At 47.1% G+C, this 20,173-nt stretch overlaps 1 protein-coding gene across 1 annotated transcript in view; it reads right to left on the bottom strand.

Moving 5' to 3' along the window:
• SPOUT1 (SPOUT domain containing methyltransferase 1) overlaps positions 1-20,173 on the bottom strand; it is a 60,560-nt gene that overhangs the window by 15,090 nt on the left and 25,297 nt on the right. Inside the window, exons 4-9 of the mRNA XM_086924881.1 lie at positions 19,838-19,957; positions 19,167-19,326; positions 16,939-17,028; positions 16,617-16,666; positions 16,212-16,342; positions 2,203-2,275 (exon numbers count right to left, since the gene is read on the bottom strand). Coding sequence (XP_086781007.1) covers positions 2,203-2,275; positions 16,212-16,342; positions 16,617-16,666; positions 16,939-17,028; positions 19,167-19,326; positions 19,838-19,957 — 624 coding nt within the window. The remainder of the gene's footprint in view (positions 1-2,202; positions 2,276-16,211; positions 16,343-16,616; positions 16,667-16,938; positions 17,029-19,166; positions 19,327-19,837; positions 19,958-20,173) is intronic.

Below are 20,173 nucleotides of genomic sequence, written 5' to 3'. Positions count from 1 at the left end.
ATTTCTGAAACGTTCTTAAACAAACATTTGCAATGCAATAGGTCTCGCATTTAAGCGAGTTTAAGCTATTGGCATTGTAAATGACAATGCGTTTTAATGATGTTTCAAAAACCAAAACATAAATAAAAGACATTGTCATTAACAATGCCAATAGCTCAAACTCGCGTAAATGCGAGACCTGTTGCATTGCACATGCTTGTTCTCTATGTAGGCTGCTGCATGCAGCCTACATAGAGAAAATGGCCCGGCAGGGACGCTCTCCGCCGCACCTCACCAATCACAATGCTGCCATTGCAGCATTGTGATTGGCTTAGGGGAGGGGAGGGAAGCTGCCTTTGGCTGCTTCCTGTTGGGACCCCACCACTGCCAGGAGCTGAGGCGGCGCCGGACTCAGGACCCAGTAAGGTAAGTTTTTTGGGGCTGACTCCTCGCCGCTGGGATGAAGCACTTGCGCTGGTCCATCAGTGCTCAGATCCACTGCACACAGCTCAGAGCACACAGTGCGTCCGTGGGCTGCCGCTGCTCCAACTCAACCTCACCACCCCAGGCTGAAAGGTAGGAAGAGGGCGAGACTTCTCTCTTTGGGCTCGTGGACTGTTGGAATAATCTTTTCACAGTGTGTTTTAATGCAACTCCGCACTTTATGCTCTTTGTCTGTAACTGCTTCATCTGCGCGGAATTCGAGCAACTGATACATGTGAGAAAGGAACTCTGCATGCAGTATTTCTGAATTGTTGTAAGTCTGTTCTCTGCAGACGGGGCGGCAGCAGTCTGGAGCGTGATAATAAAGGAAGAGTGAAAGCTGTTGAAATATTAAATACTACATCCCAGCCGTCAACACACTGGCAGGTTGACAAGTCCCTAGGTCACCGTCATCTTTTGTGATATTATTGCAGTACCAGTCTAGCACAGATGCGAGCAGCTAGGAGGCACTAACCACCTCCAAAGTCGGCACATTCACATTCTGGAGTACTGCAGCGGGTCGGAGACTTGTTTTGGGTTAGTTCATTTATTTTCTAGCCCGTGGACTAGGCTGTACGATCTGTCCGTTTTTAGTTCATTTACCATATGACAAACTAAGGAACAGGATTTTTACCCTGTTTTCACGAGTGAGATTGCTTAAAATGCGGTTCTCTTGAGATCTGCATGAAGATGACACCAAAAGCTTCTATACTCCCTCCAGATCTTTGAGATCTAGTGAGAATTTTCTGCTGGCTGTACCTCGTGTAAAAAAAACTAGACATGGAGGGAAAGCCCTATCTGTTGCGGGGCCTACACTGTGGAACAAACTGCCCCTGACTCTTAGGCTCTGCACAGATCATTTAAAGTTCAGGAAGCAACTCAAAACTCTGCTATTCACCGATAAAATCTAGACCCATTCTCTCATCTGCATAGTGTTAGACTCTATCTGGTATCACAGCGCAGAGATACTCCGGTTGGAGTCGATTCCAGCGCTATAGAAACCCATAAATAAATAAATAAATAAATAAATATGGCGGCTGTTATGTCAATGCTGCATAAAATAACTTCGCTACAAGCGCAGTTTGTGTGTTTTCACTCACGTACTGTAATTGTGATCAGATGCAGTACACTATTGGAAATCGCCTTTCCAAAATATTAGATTAACAACATTTTACGGTTTTAAGAAATGTAAAATGCATGTATTTGGATGACAGCCTTCTATTGGAGAGCTTTTGGAGAGGTTTGTTAAGGCGAGGGTAAATCTATCGTGAAATGAACGCCTTGTCCAAAAGATCCCAAACTTGTAAGAAAAGATGGAACGTCAGCAAAGGCAACAAGCTGTCTCCACTTGCACATCTCCTGTCAGCGCAGGCACAGCGAGCAGTAGACAGGGAGGAACAGGAGATGTGCACGCGTACACATGACCCGTACGGGACAGAAGATATGCATACGTACCCATGACCCGTACGCGTGCACATCTCCTGTCCCCCTTCGCTAGAAAAACCGACAACAATAGATCTCGCCACAGCGAGCAGCACATGCGCTGCGTCGCTAGGCGAGACCTAACAAAAATACTGATTTCAAAGGCTTGCTGTAATCCTGCAGTTACGGAATGTACGTGAATATCTACTCTGGAGAAGGCCTGATCTCACATTGCACTGGATCGCCTTACTTTGGCTTGTCCAGCCCTGTGTGGCTGACCCCTGCCCTGTCCGAGCAGTGAAAGGACCGTCCAGTTACCTGCACTCTGCTGCTTGTGAAGCTGCACCGTCACTCGAAGGCCAGGCTGCAACTGGCGGTCGATCTGCACCTCCTGGGGGGGAACAGAAGACATTTTAACAAAACACAACATTTAAAGGGTGGGTAAACAGACATTGGAAGAGGGTGAGCAGGGGTAAATAGAGTTAGACATTGGGTGAAGAGGGACTGGCCTCAAAATTAAACAGGGGTATATAGAACACGACAGAGGAAAGGGGAACACAAAACACGATGTTGAAGGGGACAAATAGAAGATATTAGAGTGCCGCATAACATATCATAAAATACACTGTTGTCTCGCCCGAAATTCAAGTACACAGCAACTAGAGCAGATTAGGTTTGCAAATGTTGGCTGTAAAGTTGCACTATGTGACATGACATTGAGGCACTCATTGCAGGATATAGCAGAAGACACTGGCAAACAGCAATATATAGTGCATCATGCTACTGCTGGGAGAAAAAACCTTGAAGCTGTGTGAAACCATGCAGAAACAAGAGAGTAAATACTGCGGTACACAAAGGGGTGCACGCACGAGGAGAGAGGCACTGAGTTGTATAGAAATGATCATCCGCGAAGCAATACACGAGTATAGACCGCAAGATACAACATGTATGTCTAACATGAGTGAGCCTCTGAGGTACGCACAGAACTGTGCATGGGGAGGGCAACATTCCAGACCATGCCAAGGGGTATGAGGAGCGAGACAATGTATAATAAGGGGTATCTGTGATGAGCTTGATACCGTCCAGGGTTTGTGAGAAACACTGCAGAATGCACAGTGTTAGATTGTACAGCAACACGCTACAGAGGTGACTGAGAAGAGAGACGCTGCAGGACATGTAACTATTTGTGAAGAGCAAACCACTGCAAACATCGCCAGTGTGTAAGGACCAAGATACTGAAAAATATAAGGGTGTCTAAAGATTGAGACAAACAAGATGATGGAGGTGCTTGTGGAGCGAGACACTGCAGACTATATAGGTGTGCAAGCAGAATATATAGGTGTGCAAGCAATGAAACTGAGAAGACAATGGAGGTGCATGAGGAGTGAGACAATGCAGAATATATAGGTGTGCAAGCAAGGACACTGAGAAGACAATGGAGCGGTATGTGGAGCGAGACTATGCACAATATAGAGGGGTGCATGTGGAGCGAGACATTGCAGAATATACAGGTGTGCAAGCAGTAAATCAGACGACTATGGTGGTGCATGTGGAACGAGACATTGCAGAATATACAGGTGTGCAAGCAGTAAAATAGACGACGATGGTGGTGCATGTGGAGCGAGACATTGCAGAATATATAGGTGTGCAAGCAGTAAAACAGGCGACGATGGAGGTGCATGTGGAGCGAGAGTGCAGAATATATAGGTGTGCAAGCAAGGAACAGAGAAGACGATGGAGGTGCATGTGGAGAAAGACATTGCCGAATATATAGGTGGGCAAACAGTGAAACAGACGACGATGGAGGTGCATGTGGAGTGAGACATTGCAGAATATACAGGTGTGCAAGGAGTGAAACAGGCGATGATGGAGGTGCATGTGGAGCGAGAGTGCAGAATATATAGGTGTGCAAGCAAGGACACTGAGAAGACGATGGAGGTGCATGTGGAGAAAGACATTGCCGAATATATAGGTGGGCAAACAGTGAAACGGACGACGATGGAGGTGCATGTGGAGTGAGACATTGCAGAATATACAGGTGTGCAAGGAGTGAAACAGGCGACGATGGAGGTGCATGTGGAGCGAGAGTGCAGAATATATAGGTGTGCAAGCAAGGAACAGAGAAGACAATGGAGGTGCATGTGGAGAAAGACATTGCAGAATATATAGGTGGGCAAACAGTGAAACAGACGACGATGGAGGTGCATGTGGAGCGAGATATTGCAGACTATACAGGTGTGCATGGAGTGAAACAGACGACGATGGAGGTGCATGTGGAGCAAGACATTCCAGAATATACAGGTGTGCAAGCAAGGAACAGAGACGATGATGGTGGTGCATGTGGAGTGAGACATTGCAGAATATATAGGTGTGCAAGGAGTGAAACAGACAACGCTGGAGGTGCATGTGGAGCGAGACATTCCAGAATATACAGGTGTGCATGCAGTAAAACAGACGACGCTGGAGGTGCATGTGGAGTGAGACTTGCAGAATATACAGGTGTGCAAGCAGTAAAACAGACGACGATGGTGGTGCATGTGGAGTGAGACATTGCAGAATAGACAGGTGTGCATGGAGTGAAACAGACGACGATGGAGGTGCATGTGGAGCGAGACATTCCAGAATATACAGGTGTGCAAGCAAGGAACAGAGACGACGAAGCAGTAAAACAGACGACGATGGTGGTGCATGTGGAGTGAGACATTGCAGAATAGACAGGTGTGCAAGCAGTAAAACAGACGATGATGGTGGTGCATGTGGAGCGAGACATTGCAGAATATAGAGGGGTGCATGTGGAGCGAGACATTGCAGAATATAGAGGTGTGCAAGCAGTAAAACAGACGACGATGGAGGTGCATGTGGAGTGAGACATTACAGAATATAGAGGGGTGCATGTGGAGCGAGACATTGCAGAATATAGAGGGGTGCATGTGGAGCGAGACATTGCAGAATATAGAGGGGTGCATGTGGAGCGAGACATTGCAGAATATATAGGTGGGCAAGCAGTAAAACAGACGACGATGGTGGTGCATGTGGAGAGAGACATTGCAGAATATATAGGTGTGCAAGCAGTAAAACAGACGACGATGGAGGTGCATGTGGAGTGAGACATTGCAGAATAGACAGGTGTGCAAGCAGTAAAACAGACGACGATGGTGGTGCATGTGGAGCGAGACATTGCAGAATATAGAGGGGTGCATGTGGAGCGAGACATTGCAGAATATAGAGGGGTGCATGTGGAGCGAGACATTGCAGAATATAGAGGTGTGCAAGCAGTAAAACAGACGACGATGGAGGTGCATGTGGAGTGAGACATTGCAGAATATAGAGGGGTGCATGTGGAGCGAGACATTGCAGAATATAGAGGGGTGCATGTGGAGCGAGACATTGCAGAATATAGAGGGGTGCATGTGGAGCGAGACATTGCAGAATATATAGGTAGGCAAGCAGTAAAACAGACGACGATGGTGGTGCATGTGGAGAGAGACATTGCAGAATATATAGGTGTGCAAGGAGTGAAACAGGCGCCGATGGAGGTGCATGTGGAGTGAGACATTGCAGAATAGACAGGTGTGCAAGCAGTAAAACAGACGACGATGGAGGTGCATGTGGAGTGAGACATTGCAGAATAGACCGGTAGGCAAGCAGTAAAACAGACGACGATGGAGGTGCATGTGGAGTGAGACATTGCAGAATAGACAGGTGTGCAAGCAGTAAAACAGACGACGATGGAGGTGCATGTGGAGTGAGACATTGCAGAATAGACAGGTGTGCAAGCAGTAAAACAGACGACGATGGTGGTGCATGTGGAGCGAGACATTGCAGAATATAGAGGGGTGCATGTGGAGCGAGAAATTGCAGAATATACAGGTGTGCAAGCAGTGAAACAGACGACGATGGTGGTGCATGTGGAGCGAGACATTGCAGAATATATAGGTGTGCAAGGAGTGAAACAGGCGCCGATGGAGGTGCATGTGGAGCGAGACTTGCAGAATATGTAGGTGTGCAAGCAAGGACACTGAGAAGACAATGGAGCGGTATGTGGAGCGAGACTATGCAGAATATAGAGGGGTGCAAGCAGTGAAACAGAGAAGACGATGTAGGTGCATGTGGAGCGAGATATTGCAGAATATACAGGTGTGCAAGCAATGAACAGAGAAGACAATGGATGTGGAGCGAGACAGTGCAGAATATACAGGTGTGCAAGCAGTGAAACAGACGACGACAGTGGTGCATGTGAAGCGAGAAATTGCAGAATATATAGGTGTGCAAGCAGTGAAACAGAGAAGACGATGTAGGTGCATGTGGAGCGAGATATTGCAGAATATACAGATGTGAAAGGAGTGATACAGGCGACGATGGAGGTGCATGTGGAGCGAGAGTGCAGAATATATAGGTGTGCAAGCAAGGAACAGAGAAGACGATGGAGGTGCATGTGGAGAAAGACATTGCAGAATATATAGGTGTGCAAGCAAGGAACAGAGAAGATGATGGTGGCGCATGTGGAGTGAGACATTGCAGAATATACAGGTGTGCAAGGAGTGAAACAGACGACGATGGAGGTGCATGTGGAGCGAGACATTGCAGAATATAGAGGTGTGCAAGCAGTGAAACAGAGAAGACGATGTAGGTGCATGTGGAGCGAGACTTGCAGAATACACAGGTGTGCAAGGAGTGAAACAGACGACGATGGAGGTGCATGTGGAGCGAGACATTGGAGAATATACAGGTGTGCAAGTAGTAAAACAGACGACGATGGTGGTGCATGTGGAGTGAGACATTGCAGAATATACAGGTGTGCAAGGAGTGAAACAGACGACGATGGAGGTGCATGTGGAGAGAGACTTGCAGAATATACAGGTGTGCAAGCAAGGACACTGAGAAGACAATGGAGCGGTATGTGGAGCGAGACTATGCAGAATATATAGGTGTGCAAGCAATGAACAGAGAAGACGATGGAGGTGCATGTGGAGAAAGACATTGCAGAATATATAGGTGTGCAAGCAATGAACAGAGAAGACGACGGAGGTGCATGTGGAGAAAGACATTGCAGAATATATCGGTGGGCAAACAGTGAAACAGACGACGATGGAGGTGCATGTGGAGTGAGAGTGCAGAATATATAGGTGTGCACGCAAGGAACAGAAGACGATGGAGGTGCATATGGAGAAAGACATTGCAGAATATATAGGTGGGCAAACAGTGAAACAGAGAAGACGATGTAGGTGCATTTGGAGCGAGACATTGCAGAATATGCAGGTGTGCAAAAAGTGAAACAGACGACGATGGAGGTGCATGTGGAGAGAGACTTGCAGAATATACGGGTGTGCAAGCAGTAAAACAAGGAAGCACCAGGGGCCAGGGACGCTGCTCCCTCGCTCCCTCTTGCCCCAGGAGAACCCCTATATACCCTCTCTCCTTTACGAGCCCTCAAACCCCCTTGGCTGCCTTGCCATCATTCCTCCTCCCCGGAAACGCTTACAAATGTCCTAGTTTGCGGTTGTAACCAGATAGTCAATCATCAAAACATCTCGGATACCGCCAATAAACGACCTTCCTCTATAAAGCCAAGTCCTCCACTCACCTCTATCCACAATGGTTTCCTCATTAATACCCGCTCGTTGGTTAAAAATAATATCACCTTTAAGGAATTCATCTTAGAGAAAAAACCTTCTTGGGTCTTTATTACTGAAACTTGGGCCATGGACTCTTCTGAGCCGGACTTAATAAACGCTATCCCTGAAGGCTATGCCCTGGCTAGAATGGACAGAGAAGGTCGTGTGGGAGGGGGGTTGGGTATATTGTACCACAGCTCAATAAAATGCCGAACCTTTTACCTGTCCTCTCCGCTTGATCCCCTCCAAGCTATGCATTTCACCCTAAACCCTTTCTCCACGGTCTCCTTCACTGGGATCCTGATCTACAGACCCCCTGGCCCCAGGTCTGCTTTTAGTCATGAACTTCTCAAGATCCTGGAACCTTACATCGATAGACCCAATCTAACCATTCTTGGGGACTTTAAATTCCATTTGGAAAATTCCAACTCCTCCGACACCGTCCATCTGTTGGATTCCCTAGCTTCCTGTGGTCTGCCGCAGTTAGTGCCTAGTCCGACCCACTCAGCTGGGCACACTCTGGATGGGGCATTTACCAATGACCCCCGGCTCCAGACCGGTTCGCCCCTCCCTCTGTCCTGGTCGGACCACCTGGCCGTTCCCCTTGAATTCGTATTTTCCCTCCCCACTGGGCCCCAGCCGGATCACAACAAGTGGGAACTGAGGAGGAATTTTAGGGAGATAAACAATGGTACACTTACTCCCTTCCTGTCCAAACTTAAGCCCCTGCCAAGAAGGGATGCCGACGCTGCGGCTCTTGACCTCTCTAACACTCTGGCGGAGGCCGTTGAATCCCTTGCGCCGGCCTTGCAACACTACTCAGCCAGGAAGCGGCCTTCGGCCCCCTGGTTCTCAGACTCCCTTAGGACCCTTAGACAGGGATGCAGGAAGCAAGAAAGACTATGGAGATCACACCTGGACCCCATAGAGAAGGGTCTATAAAGCGTAAGTGCTGGCAAAAAAGAAAGCGCACTATTCCAAATTAACTGCCTCACTTAGTTCCCCCAGGGACCTGTTCAAAATAGTCGACACTTTATCCCTCCTTCAGTCACCTGACCCTATAGTAGCTTCCCAAGATCTATGTGATCAGATTTCCACCTTTTTCCATATTAAGATCACGGATATTTACACAGACTTGGAAGCCCTTAATCTCAACCCTGTAATCCCTGCCCCACCCGCCTTGATTCTGGAGAATCAGGTGACCGATCCCCACAGTTGGCTCACCCATTTCCCCCCCCCCACCTCACTCCCGACCATCTTAGCTTGCTTCTGGACAAGCTTAAGTCCGGATCCCCGCTCGACCCCTGTCCCTTGAAAATTTTGAAAGAACGCAGGCAGGTAATTTTGCACCCCCTTGTTGAGGTAATGAATTTAGCTATTTCAGAAGGGGTCTATCCCCATACATGGAAAATGGCCATTGTCAAGCCCCTGCTGAAAATACCTACTCTGGACCCCGGGATTCTAAAAAACTTCCGCCCCATTTCCCTTCTCCTTGCTCCTGCTAAGCCCCTGGAGGCACACCTTAACCATCATTTGAGTGCCTTCCTTGACAGCTCCAGCTCCCTGGATCCCCCACAGCACGGATTTCGGAGGGCACACAGCACCGAGTCGGCGCTTACAGTGGTTGTGGACAGCATCCGGGCTAAGTTTGACAGTGGCCAGACCACTCTACTGGTGCTGTTAGATCTAACCGCGGCTTTCGACACCCTGTCTCCAACTATTCTTGCTAGCCGCCTCAGTAAGCTGGGAGTTGACCAACAGAAGCAAAGGGTTAAGCTGGGCGATTTCATCTCGCCAATCAAGCCTGTGAAGTGTGGGGTCCCCCAGGGCTCCTCCTTGAGCCCGACGCTTTTTAACGTCTACGTGGACCCACTCGCCAGGCTTGTAAGATCCTTTGGGCTAGAAGTTCTCTCCTATGCCGACGACACACAGATCATGGTCTCCATATCACAATCTGTGAACATAACAGCTCTAAACTTTAAAAACTGTATGGAGGCGGTCGCTGGCTGGATGGTTAAGAGCTTCCTTAAGTTGAATGGGGAGAAAACGGAGGTCCTTATTTTTGGAGGCAAATACGAGACCTGGTCGATGGACTGGTGGACCTCTGCCCTTGGCGCTTGCCCCACGCCATCCTCCTCTGCCCGCAACCTGGGTGTTATTCTGGACACCACTCTTTCTCTTGATAGACAAATCAGCAGGACAGTATCTACCTGCTGTGGTGCCCTAAGGATTTTAAGAAAAATCACTCATTATCTCTCCCCAGAAGCACGCAAACAGGTCGCAGTGGCTCTTATAACCTCCAGGTTAGACTACTGCAATGCACTATATCTAGGCATTAACAACGGCTTGGTCCAACGCCTTCAGATTGTGCAAAATACAGCGGCCCGGTTTGTCGTGGATGCCTCGAAATACTCATCAGGCTCGGCCATCAGGAAGAACCTGCATTGGCTTCCCATGCAGGCGAGGATAAACTTTAAGGCTCTCTGCCTTTCGCACCGTGCCCTGAACGGGACTGAGCCCGAAGACATTTGTTTACTTGTGTCCCACTATATCCATGGTAGGGATCTTCGCTCCTCCAATAAAAATCTGTTGGTTGTCCCCCGAGTATCCAAGGCCAGATGGGGCGGAAGGGCCTTCCGCTTCCTCGCACCCAGACTTTGGAACACGCTCCCTGATGACCTTAAGGGTCTTGCGTTCTATACCCTTTTCCGCAAAGCACTCAAGACCTGGCTCTTTCAACAAGCATACCTGTAACCTGCCCCTTGTCCTCATCTGATCAAACAGTTGTACCATCTCTCAGCGCCCTGATGCCTATGGGTTTAGTTGTGCTCTATAAATCCACATTTCATTCATTCATTCATTCATTCATTCATTCATTCATTCATAATGTGCTTGTGCACTAAGATAGTATAGCTCTGGGTCTGGTGCTTCAAATCCCCCTTGGGCGATAGGCATTGTGAGAATGTCCCACTTAATTCTAGGCTGTTTACCCCCCCCCCCCCATGCAAGTCGGATCAGTTGGCTTTTCAAGGGGCGTATGGAATGTTTATGAACAAGTATAGGAGCTTCGGCAGGACCACCATTTTCATTAGTGTGATGCGTTCAGCTAGTGATAATGGCATCGCGATCCATCTAGTTATAGCATCCTCCATAGAATTCAGAGCTTTTCCATAGTTAGCTCTCAGTCGTATCTCTAGTGATTATTATACCTAAATATTCAAGTTCTGTTTCACACCATTTCAACGGATACTCCAGTGGGCAATTAGGAGTGTCTGGAGTGAGCGAAAGGATCTCAGACTTCTCCCAATTTATTGTGATACCGGAGAGTGCACCAAATTCAATGATTTACTGAATGATTCCGTTGAGGCCAACCTGGGGATCCCTTATATACAGCTTGATGTCATCCGCGTAGAGACACACCAGCACATGTCTGGTCGGATATTGCAATACGTACTCCCTGTGGTGCTGCCGGAGCATGGCTGCCAATGGCCCCTTAGCCAGTGCGAACAAGAGGGGCAAAGGGGGCAGCCCTGCCTGGTCTCTCTAGTGATTCAAAAGGCTGCAGATTGTTCGTCGTTAAGGAGCCGCTTTGCTGTAGATTTGTGATATAGCAGCCTCACCCATGCCATGTAACTTGAAAGAAACCCCATATGTTACAGCACGTCCATCAAGGGGTCCCATTCTAGGGAGTCTAACGGCTTTGTGGTGCCCAGGAAGACCGCCACCGCATTTAATTCTGGTTCCATATATTAAATAATAGAGAACAGCGTGCGCAGGTTGTCTGATGTGTCGGGCGTACTAGTTCCTTCATGAGAAGACTCAGACGATTTTCCAGAAACTTGGCGAGTATTTTGACATTACAGTTAATTAATGAAAGGGGTCTGTATGACTTTGTGCAGCTGGGTGGGTGGCCCGGTTTCAGGAGAGAGACAATTAGGACCTCTCGCATTGATTGTAGTAGACCAGATAGTAGCGCCTCCACGTGGAAAGGTGTGGCTCACTGGTTAGAGGCGGCAGACCTGTAAGCAGAGAACGGCCCGGGACCAGGGTTCAATTCCCGATGCGGCAGGGTCGTGGAACAGGGGTCAACAGACTCGATAATTCTCGCCTCAGTGCCTACTCCAACCTGGAAACACACTCGGTAACTCTGGGCATTAAGCTTGCCTCATCTCTACAACGGCCCCCCACAGACGCCGGGGATGCCTGGTTTCACCCTGGAGATACCAAGAAAGGGACCATCTCACAGGGAAAACCAGGACGGGTTCCCCAGCGGTCTGCAGCGCCAGGACACTCAGTTAGAGTAACAGTGCGCTTTACAAATACTCCACATTTACATTCACATTTATACACCTGTTTCAAGAATGGGACCAGTAGATCTATGTAGGTTTTTTATAAAATTAGGCCGGTAGGCCCTCCGGGCCAAAGGCCTTGCCTGTTCCCAACTGCATGATCGCAGCTCTGATCTCGTCTTCCTCGAATTCGGCCGTGAGGAACTCTCGTTGTGTACTGCTTAGCCACCAACTTCACAGCTTCTAGATATGGCTCTGTCTCTAGCTGGCTGGATCTACACGAGGAGTATAACACTGAATAGTAGGTATGCAAAGTGTGGAGTATTGCCTCTGTATCTTTCTGGGGTGTTCCGTTTTCATCCTTGATTTCTATTATGTAATTAGAGCATCTGGGTTGCCTCGTCAATTCTGCCAGTGCTTGCTCTGGTCTCTCCCCCTCCCCCATAGCTCCTAGCCTTATGGTATTTTCAGCAGAACACCCGCTCCCTTTCTGCGATTTCATGATATTCGGTGAGCGTCTCTCTTACTTCAACCTGTGTCGCCTCATCCCTGCACTCATGAGGTTGTGTATCCAGCTCTCTAAGATGTTTTTTCGAGCCTGGTCGAGTTACTTCTAATGTCTTTTAATATGCTCCCCGCTTTAGCCATGCATATTCCCCTCATGGTTACTTTCAACCCCTCCCATACTGTCACTAGGGATGTCACTGAGTATATATTGTGTTTGAAAAAGTTGGCCCAGCTCAGACCTGAAGGGGGGATCCAGCAGTGCCCTCGTAGGGAGTCGCCAGGATATGCATCTCTTTATTTTACCCGGTGGGAGCAATCACATGTATACCGGGGAGTGGTCGGAGAATGTTTGTGCTAAATATTTGTGTGAGCTACCCATGTCGCAATTCTCTTGGAGATCAACCAAATATCTAGCCGGGACCAGTTGCTGTGTACAGAGGAAATAAATGTGCTCTCTTTTTGAGTCTGATGGGCGTCTTGCTACGCATCTCTTAGTTGATGTTCCTCCTTAATCTGCTGTACCACGCACTGTGCTTTAGTGTAGTGCTGTGGATGTGGATGAGGATGTGAGCGGTCCAGCACTGGTTGCTTGGCGAGGTTAAAGTCTCCTCCCAGATAATATGTGTGGAGCCTACACTCATAACTATCCCCCATAGAGTGGTAAAGAAGGATTTGTCGTCTATATTTGGACCATAACAATTTGCCAAAGTGACCGACTGCGATGCCAGCCTTCCCCACACCACGCAGTATCTACCCTGTGGGTCGCTTATAGTCATCTCTTCTATATAGGGAGTGTTCCTCTTTATGAGGATGGCCGTTCCTTTCGAGTATGTGGAGTATGATGAGAAATATCTGTGTGACACCCATTCTGCAGCAAATGTCGGTGTGTGTGTTGGGTGTTGTGTGTGCTTCCTGGAGCATGGCAATGTGTATATGCGGTCTGTCCAAGTATACCAGGAGAAGTTGCCTCTTTCGTGGGTTCCCCAGGCCTCTGATATTCCAAGTTATTAGTCCTAAACCCTCCTGTTGTCTATCTCGGTCTATGTGAAGTTTGTCTATAAGGAGCTTGTGTGTCTGGGTTGGACTTCAGTGTGACTAACTTGGACGGATGCTGTTTCACCTAGCGTATCTTGAACTGTTCTATGCCTTCTATGCTATTTGCTATCCCCCGCCCTCCTAACCACGACGGCTTCCCCAACTTGCCGTCACCCCTGCGACCCGTGCCCTCGAGGAATCAAACGGATTCTCAAGTCAACCAGAAATACCCTTTCTTTGTAACATTTAGTATCCAGTTCTGCATTCCGTGTTTGCATATGCTCAAAAGGATACATGAGAAGGCCCGGAGCGGTAGCCATCGTTTTGATGAGGGAAGTGGGAGTATAGGAAAAGATAAAGAAGAGATAGAGGGGTACAGAAAACCTAAATAGAAGAACATGAATTGGGAAGTACTGTCCTCTGCTCCATTCGTCAGTAATAGGGGATCTCTTGCTGGGGCTGATCACCTAGTGGGCGAAGCATGACCTCCTTCCAGGCTTAGCGCCATGGGTGGAGGGTGTCTGGGACAGAAGTGTTGTGCGCCTGGCAAGTGCTCTGCCTTTGAAAGTCTCGGGCTATTTGTCCAGTCATCTTCTAGCAAAGCTTGCGAGAACATTTTCTGTATAATAATGTTCTGTAGCATTTTTTGAGAGCCAGCATTTGTTGTGTGATTCCGTAGCTGTGATCAACATTTAGGTTTTAAGAGCATGTTATCTAAGCTTTCGCATCACAGAGCGGGTTGCGTTTTGTTCAGTCATCCACTTGCATAGGCTATTCTTCATCTTGCCGACGTTCTGCTTGTAGTCGGCGAGCTGTTTGTGCGTCCTGGGTGTCTGGGTAGGGCTTTAAGGAAATCCATGGCTTGTTGTGGAGTTGCGCTAGTGTTGTGTACCTTGGAGTGGCGCTAGTGTTGTGTACCTTGGAGCGTTATCCTCAATCGGGCAGGTTAGAGCCTGGCGTATGTGACATTTGCCTGTTGCAATTTTTTCTTGACGGGCAGGAATTTCTTCCTGGCTTCTTGGACTTTGTGGAGCTCGGTGTAGCGCCTTCGTTCAGCACGCTACTGTTGATGTGTCTGATAGGCAGAGTATTCAGGTTCCTCTACCTTCAACTTGCGCTTGTGTGCAGGCTACAGGATCTTTTGGAAAATTTGGTGAGTTTCAGAGACCATATCTAACTATGAAACGGAGATACCAGGAAGCTGGTGGGTTTGTAATAAGGAGCACCGGCCTCAATCAGCACCATGGGGGCTGGGAAGGAAACTAGTGGGTTTGATAATGTAGAATCAGCAGGTTTGGTCCATCGGATTCAGCATCCACTGCATGCTCGTGGAGTTTGGTTATGGTAGCATCTGGTTATCAGCATCCACTGTACAACTGTAGGCATCTTTGTACCAGTGGTAATGAAACTGCGTGAAGCCTGTCATATGGCCAGGTCCTTGCCATTCCGTGGATGCTAGCACCTGGTCTGGATGATCCATGTGCAGGTTTGGCCTGTCTTGAGGTGGCAGTGGATTCCACAATACACTTTTCTCAGAGTCGCTCCGCCTGTTTTTCTATTCAGCTAAGCTTGGCTGTAATAGGGCATTCTTTCTTCAAACAAGCTTCCTTGTGTCTTGGCCAGACTGGCAATAGGGGCCACTAAATTTCTTAGGAGTATCTATTTCTGCTTAGCACTTTCAGGTCTGATCTGTTATATTTGTCTCTACAGCATGCCTCACGTATTGGAGACACCAAGAGTATCCCAATATATTGCCTTGGCATTGATTCAACCAGATAACAAAATGAACAAACCAAACATTTAAAGGGCATTGCTCTATTTGAATATTTTGGTAGCTCAGTTCCTTTAGTTCACATAACTGGGCCAAGGGTCATGAGTAAAATTAAATAAACGTGGCAGTGTGTGGCAAACAAAAGCCACAGACTACCAGAAAGCCTAAGAAATGATGTAAGTAGATACAAATTGTATTCGCCCAAAAGATTGAAAAGAGATTTTGCCGTCCAAGCACCAACATGGATTCCATAATACACTAAATCAGCACAAACCCCGCTCTATGAAAGCCAAAAAAGTTAAGTGAGAGACTACTCAATAACGGCGAGAGATATGAGAAAGATCATCCTGAAACCACAAGTCAACAAAAAGGCACCTGGGTAAACCAGTCTCAAATTACCAACAAAAGAGACACCAGGGACAGCTCAGTCAAATATCACCCACTGAGAAAGTACCTCGGCCCTGCCACATACAACAGTAACAATGTGGAAACACAAAGAACAGCCCAGTCACAAGCCACCAAGGTAGCGAGGAGGTCAAAACATACATAACCACCCAAGGAGAAAATGAGGCAAGAAAACATCCCTAACACATCAACACTGAACAATGAGGAGGCACCAGGATCAGCCCAGCAACAGACGCACACATTAGGGGACTGCAAGGGAAAAGGTAGCACCCTACCATCGCAGACCACCAGACAATATGGAGACACCAGAGAGAGGCCTGCCACCGACACAGCCAATTAAGAGAGAGTAGGAACAGCATTGCGGCCACAAAGAATCAGAATGAGGCAGTAGAGAAAGCCAAACCACATGCACCAGCAGACTAGGTGGCACCAGGGATAACCCTACTGTCACACACCAAAAGACAATAAGACAGTGGGGAGAACCTTGCTGTCCCACAGCAGATGTCTACTGTTACACGGACAGCCCTACCATGTGCCGATGGCGAAGAGAAACCAGTGAGACATGGCAGCCACACACTGGGCAATCAGATACCAGTGCAACCTGTCCAAACAACACACAAAGAGGAGACACCAGAGGTAGTCCACCTCCAACACTGGCTACAGAAGGGATTCAAAGAAACACTCTTTGCACCATCACAGACCTACCTTCCGAAGGCCGCAATTAACGAAGGAGCCACTGTCAGGTTTGCATGGCCTATCCAGCACTACCCCTTCTCGGTATTCCAGCTCCTCGTCTATCCGCACATGGTGAGGACTGTCTAAAGGATTGAGGAGCCCTGGAAAAGAGATGCAAGTTAAGAATACAGCGCAATGATGTACCCCACTCAGAAGAGATCCATAGCGAATATCATTGTAAATTGGCAGACTTTCCCCACACCATCCACAACCACTGAAGAATGTGGGGATGTACAGGAAGGAATAATATGTGGTTTTAGAAAAGAGGGATTGGGGCGTTTTAAGGAATGTGCACAGAACCCACATTCACTTGATGTACAAGTTAAAACTCCTGAAGGAGATAGTCTCTAGGCAAGAAGAGAAGTTGAAATTTACCTGCAAAATGCAGATCATTGTGCACAGGAAAAAAATATTTTCTTAGGTATCTGTAAAATAAACCAGAATAAATTAGAAGAAGTCACAGGAAATGATCAAATATGTACAGTCACTAAAGGGGAGACTGAATCCCTGTCACTCCAAGTTAAGGTTGACATTTCATATGCATCCCTCATCCGCTCCGATCACTGCAGCATCTACGTTGTACAGCATCGCTCACATATGGTTCATCAAATTAACACTGACCATATCCACGCACACCTGTGCAAACAAAGCACAAGCCGACAGACTCGGAGTACAGAAATAAAGGATGAACTATTACTGTGGACACTCCAGGTACTGAAGAATCCGAGCCATCTGCAAACAGGCCTTGCCCTTCCTCCCAACTCCTGTGAACTCTCCCTCGACGCTCCTAAAAGAGAGAAGGCAAATAAAAAGAGCACACAAGAAGTAAAAGTGAGATCTTTGAAGTCTTTTGTTTTATTTATTTTTTTAATTAGAAAATTCTAGCACATCATTAAAATGTTAGGCATAAAATAATGATTTTAGTTTCTAAAAGAAAAATGACTGGGGTGGAAATAAAGAGATTATTCACAGAAATGTCAAATGTTATCATTTCAATATTGTTTGAACATAGTTCATTTACAAGTGCTAATCACATACAAAGTTAAAAGTAATGGAAAAAAAGCGAAAGACAAGATCAGTCAGAACACAGATTAAGAACAAACGGAAAACGTTCTCCGATCAACAACTGTTTCCTTTGCCGACACCAAGAGTGGTACTTGTAGCGCAAATTTTTGCATTGCCATTTGTGCATCCGCAGCCTTTGCACTGCAAATAATTCACTAATTCTTTCCTTTTTTCTTTCTGAAGGAAATGTGCGCAATGAGGTACACCATCCCTTCGTGTTGAAATCGGTCTGACCCTTGCGTTTCTTTACTCGTACGGCAAAACTGTGACCTTCGTCAAAGGCAGTTCGATGGTCTGAGTCCTTCATACACAAGAAACTAGTTATTCATGTTGACATAATTATTATTATTCATGTTATTCATACCGCGCACACAATGATGTCTCACTTGTGAGACAAGGCTGTTCACACTGTTTAGTGCTATTCAAATGAATACTTATTTGGAACAACTATGCTATTACCTAGCGACTTTGTGCACAGTAAATTACAATACAATTAAATGCTACACAGCAGCTCTACCTTCACCTAGCTATATTGACAATCGCCTTTTTTGTGAAATCCCAAAACCTTATTGAGCTTACTCGCCCACTTGCCAACTCCAGTTGCGGCACTGGGAAGGGTGAGACGGAGAGGGTAAGGGGAGTCTCACAGGAGTAATTATATATTGTGGCTGGTTATCAGCTATGGGAGCCACTTCAAATGCCAGCCTCTATATTCTGTGCACTCTAGAGACACGCAAATAATGAAACTGGGGCTTCGAGCACACACGTCGTCCCCATTCTATCATGCCTGATCCGCTCAGCACTTACAAATCGTCCAAGTGCTGTAAAGCGCTATAAAATCGCCTGCATGTTTTAATACAATTTTCAATGTCTGCTCTCTCCTGTCCATTCCTTCCTCCAACGCGCTGCAACAAGCTAGGACCTTACAAAAGCACCGCCATCACTCAGAATGATACATCAACTTTGAGGAGAGCCCACCGGTACTCTCAATCATAAAAAGTACGGAAATATTAATGAACGACAGCCATCACTGTGAACCCATGCTGAGCCCTACCATGTCACCCCCACTACCTGCATCCACGATCCCTTTTCAGCAGAAACCCCATTTACAACACTTTCGGCAGAACCACAGGGGGAATAGAAACCAAGCATTTGCAATGCAATAGGTCTTGCATTCGCAAGAGTTTAAGCTATTGTCATTTACAATGGCAACAGCTCAAACTCCTGTAAATGCGAGACCTATTACACTTCAAAGAAACTGCCGCCGTTGTCCAGGGCTGCTTGAAAGTGAAAGCACGTATGGCGAGGAAACCACATCCTGCCTGCAATAGGAGAAACTAATTCAAGAAAATAGTGCTTACAGACGAAATAAAACACACTGTGTCGCAACAGAAGTAAAGGGGCAAGTCACAATGGGAGGTTACAAATGCAGACAAGGCAGTACCAAATAACGACTAGGAAGCCAGCGTTTACAAAGGACAAAGACACAAGCCAATGAAAAATATGGGCGGAGGGGGGTTTCAAAGCCATCCTCCCACTACTGCATGCCTCGCAGCAGCGCATGCGCTGACCCGGCTCGGCCTAAAAAGAGGACGCTGAAGGCATCAGAGCTCAGTTAGTATGCTGAAAAAATGTACTTTAAAATGACAACCTTTAGCAGGTCACATTTTTGTCACGCTCCATTTGAAAAAATATTCAAAGGGCGCTTCAGTATTTTACATGGGTAGGGAGGCAAAGCTTAAACAAAGGCATGCAAAGGGCTTGTTTAACAACAGATGCATTAAGAAGGGGGACAAAAAATCATGCAGCACAGACACATGTAATGAGCCTGGGGGATCAGACATCGCTTGTTCCCCTTACTTGGTATTTTCTTGCAGCTCATCAAACACCACAATCTCGTCCACAGAGAAGACGGTGCAGGCACGGGCAATCTGTCCAGCAAGGTATGTCCGCAGCTCAGGAGACTGGGCATTATCCAATATAGAGCCTGGCAATGCAACGCTAAGTGTGTATAGGCAGCCTGTAAAGAAATAAATAAAACATCAACTATCTACCCCAAATCAATTCCAGAGCCGTCACGGAGGCCAAGCTGCAGACAAGACATCTCAGAGAGGAAGTGCTTGGATGAATTTGTTGAGGTCTCTGGCTCGCCAGCAGAAACAGAGATTAAAAAATAGAAACTGCTGAGTGGAAAGTAAGCAGAAAGAGGTTGTTTAAGACAATGAGGTCAGATGTTTGCAGTAAGGGACACACTGCAGTGGTAGGAAGGAGGACAAAGGGCGCCAGCAGGTGAGGAGGGTGAGGGGGTGAGCAAGAGTGGAGACAAAGCATGTGAAGTCAACAGCTGGGAAACAGTCAAAGCATCGCAGAGCAAAGGTGATCTCTTGTGAGATGCATGCAGCACACCCTCACTGGAGTGATTTGGAAATACCAAAGATTCATTACACTGTCCTTGAGTATCAGTTTGCCAGACGCTGAAGCGCTTCTCAACCTACTGCACAGGACAAAAAACACACACTTGCACAAGTTACCTGTCACTCCCCTTGTCTCTTCTTGAATTTTGGTATTTTTCCCAGACTCCTCTTCAGCCTTTTGCTTTGTCTGGGATTTTAGTAATTTCGCCTTCTTCCATTTTTTTATTTCCTCTGTTTCTGAGAAGATGAACATAAAGTTAACTAAATTAAATCCAAAAAAACACCCCACCACAAGCTTCATCTACAACCCAAAGCAAAATAATGTTCAGTATTTGATTCATTCAGGAGCACGGCCAGCTTACCAGAACTCAACTTTAAACATGAAAAGAAAAGCTGTGCTAGGGTGGGGTGGGTGTGGGTGTGGGTGTGGGGGGTAGGGAGGGAGGCGGGAGA

Source organism: Lissotriton vulgaris, chromosome 5, assembly GCF_964263255.1.
Source record: "Lissotriton vulgaris chromosome 5, aLisVul1.2, whole genome shotgun sequence".
In the NCBI taxonomy this organism is placed as follows: Eukaryota; Metazoa; Chordata; class Amphibia; order Caudata; family Salamandridae; genus Lissotriton; species Lissotriton vulgaris.
This window is presented reverse-complemented; position numbering and strand designations above follow the sequence as displayed.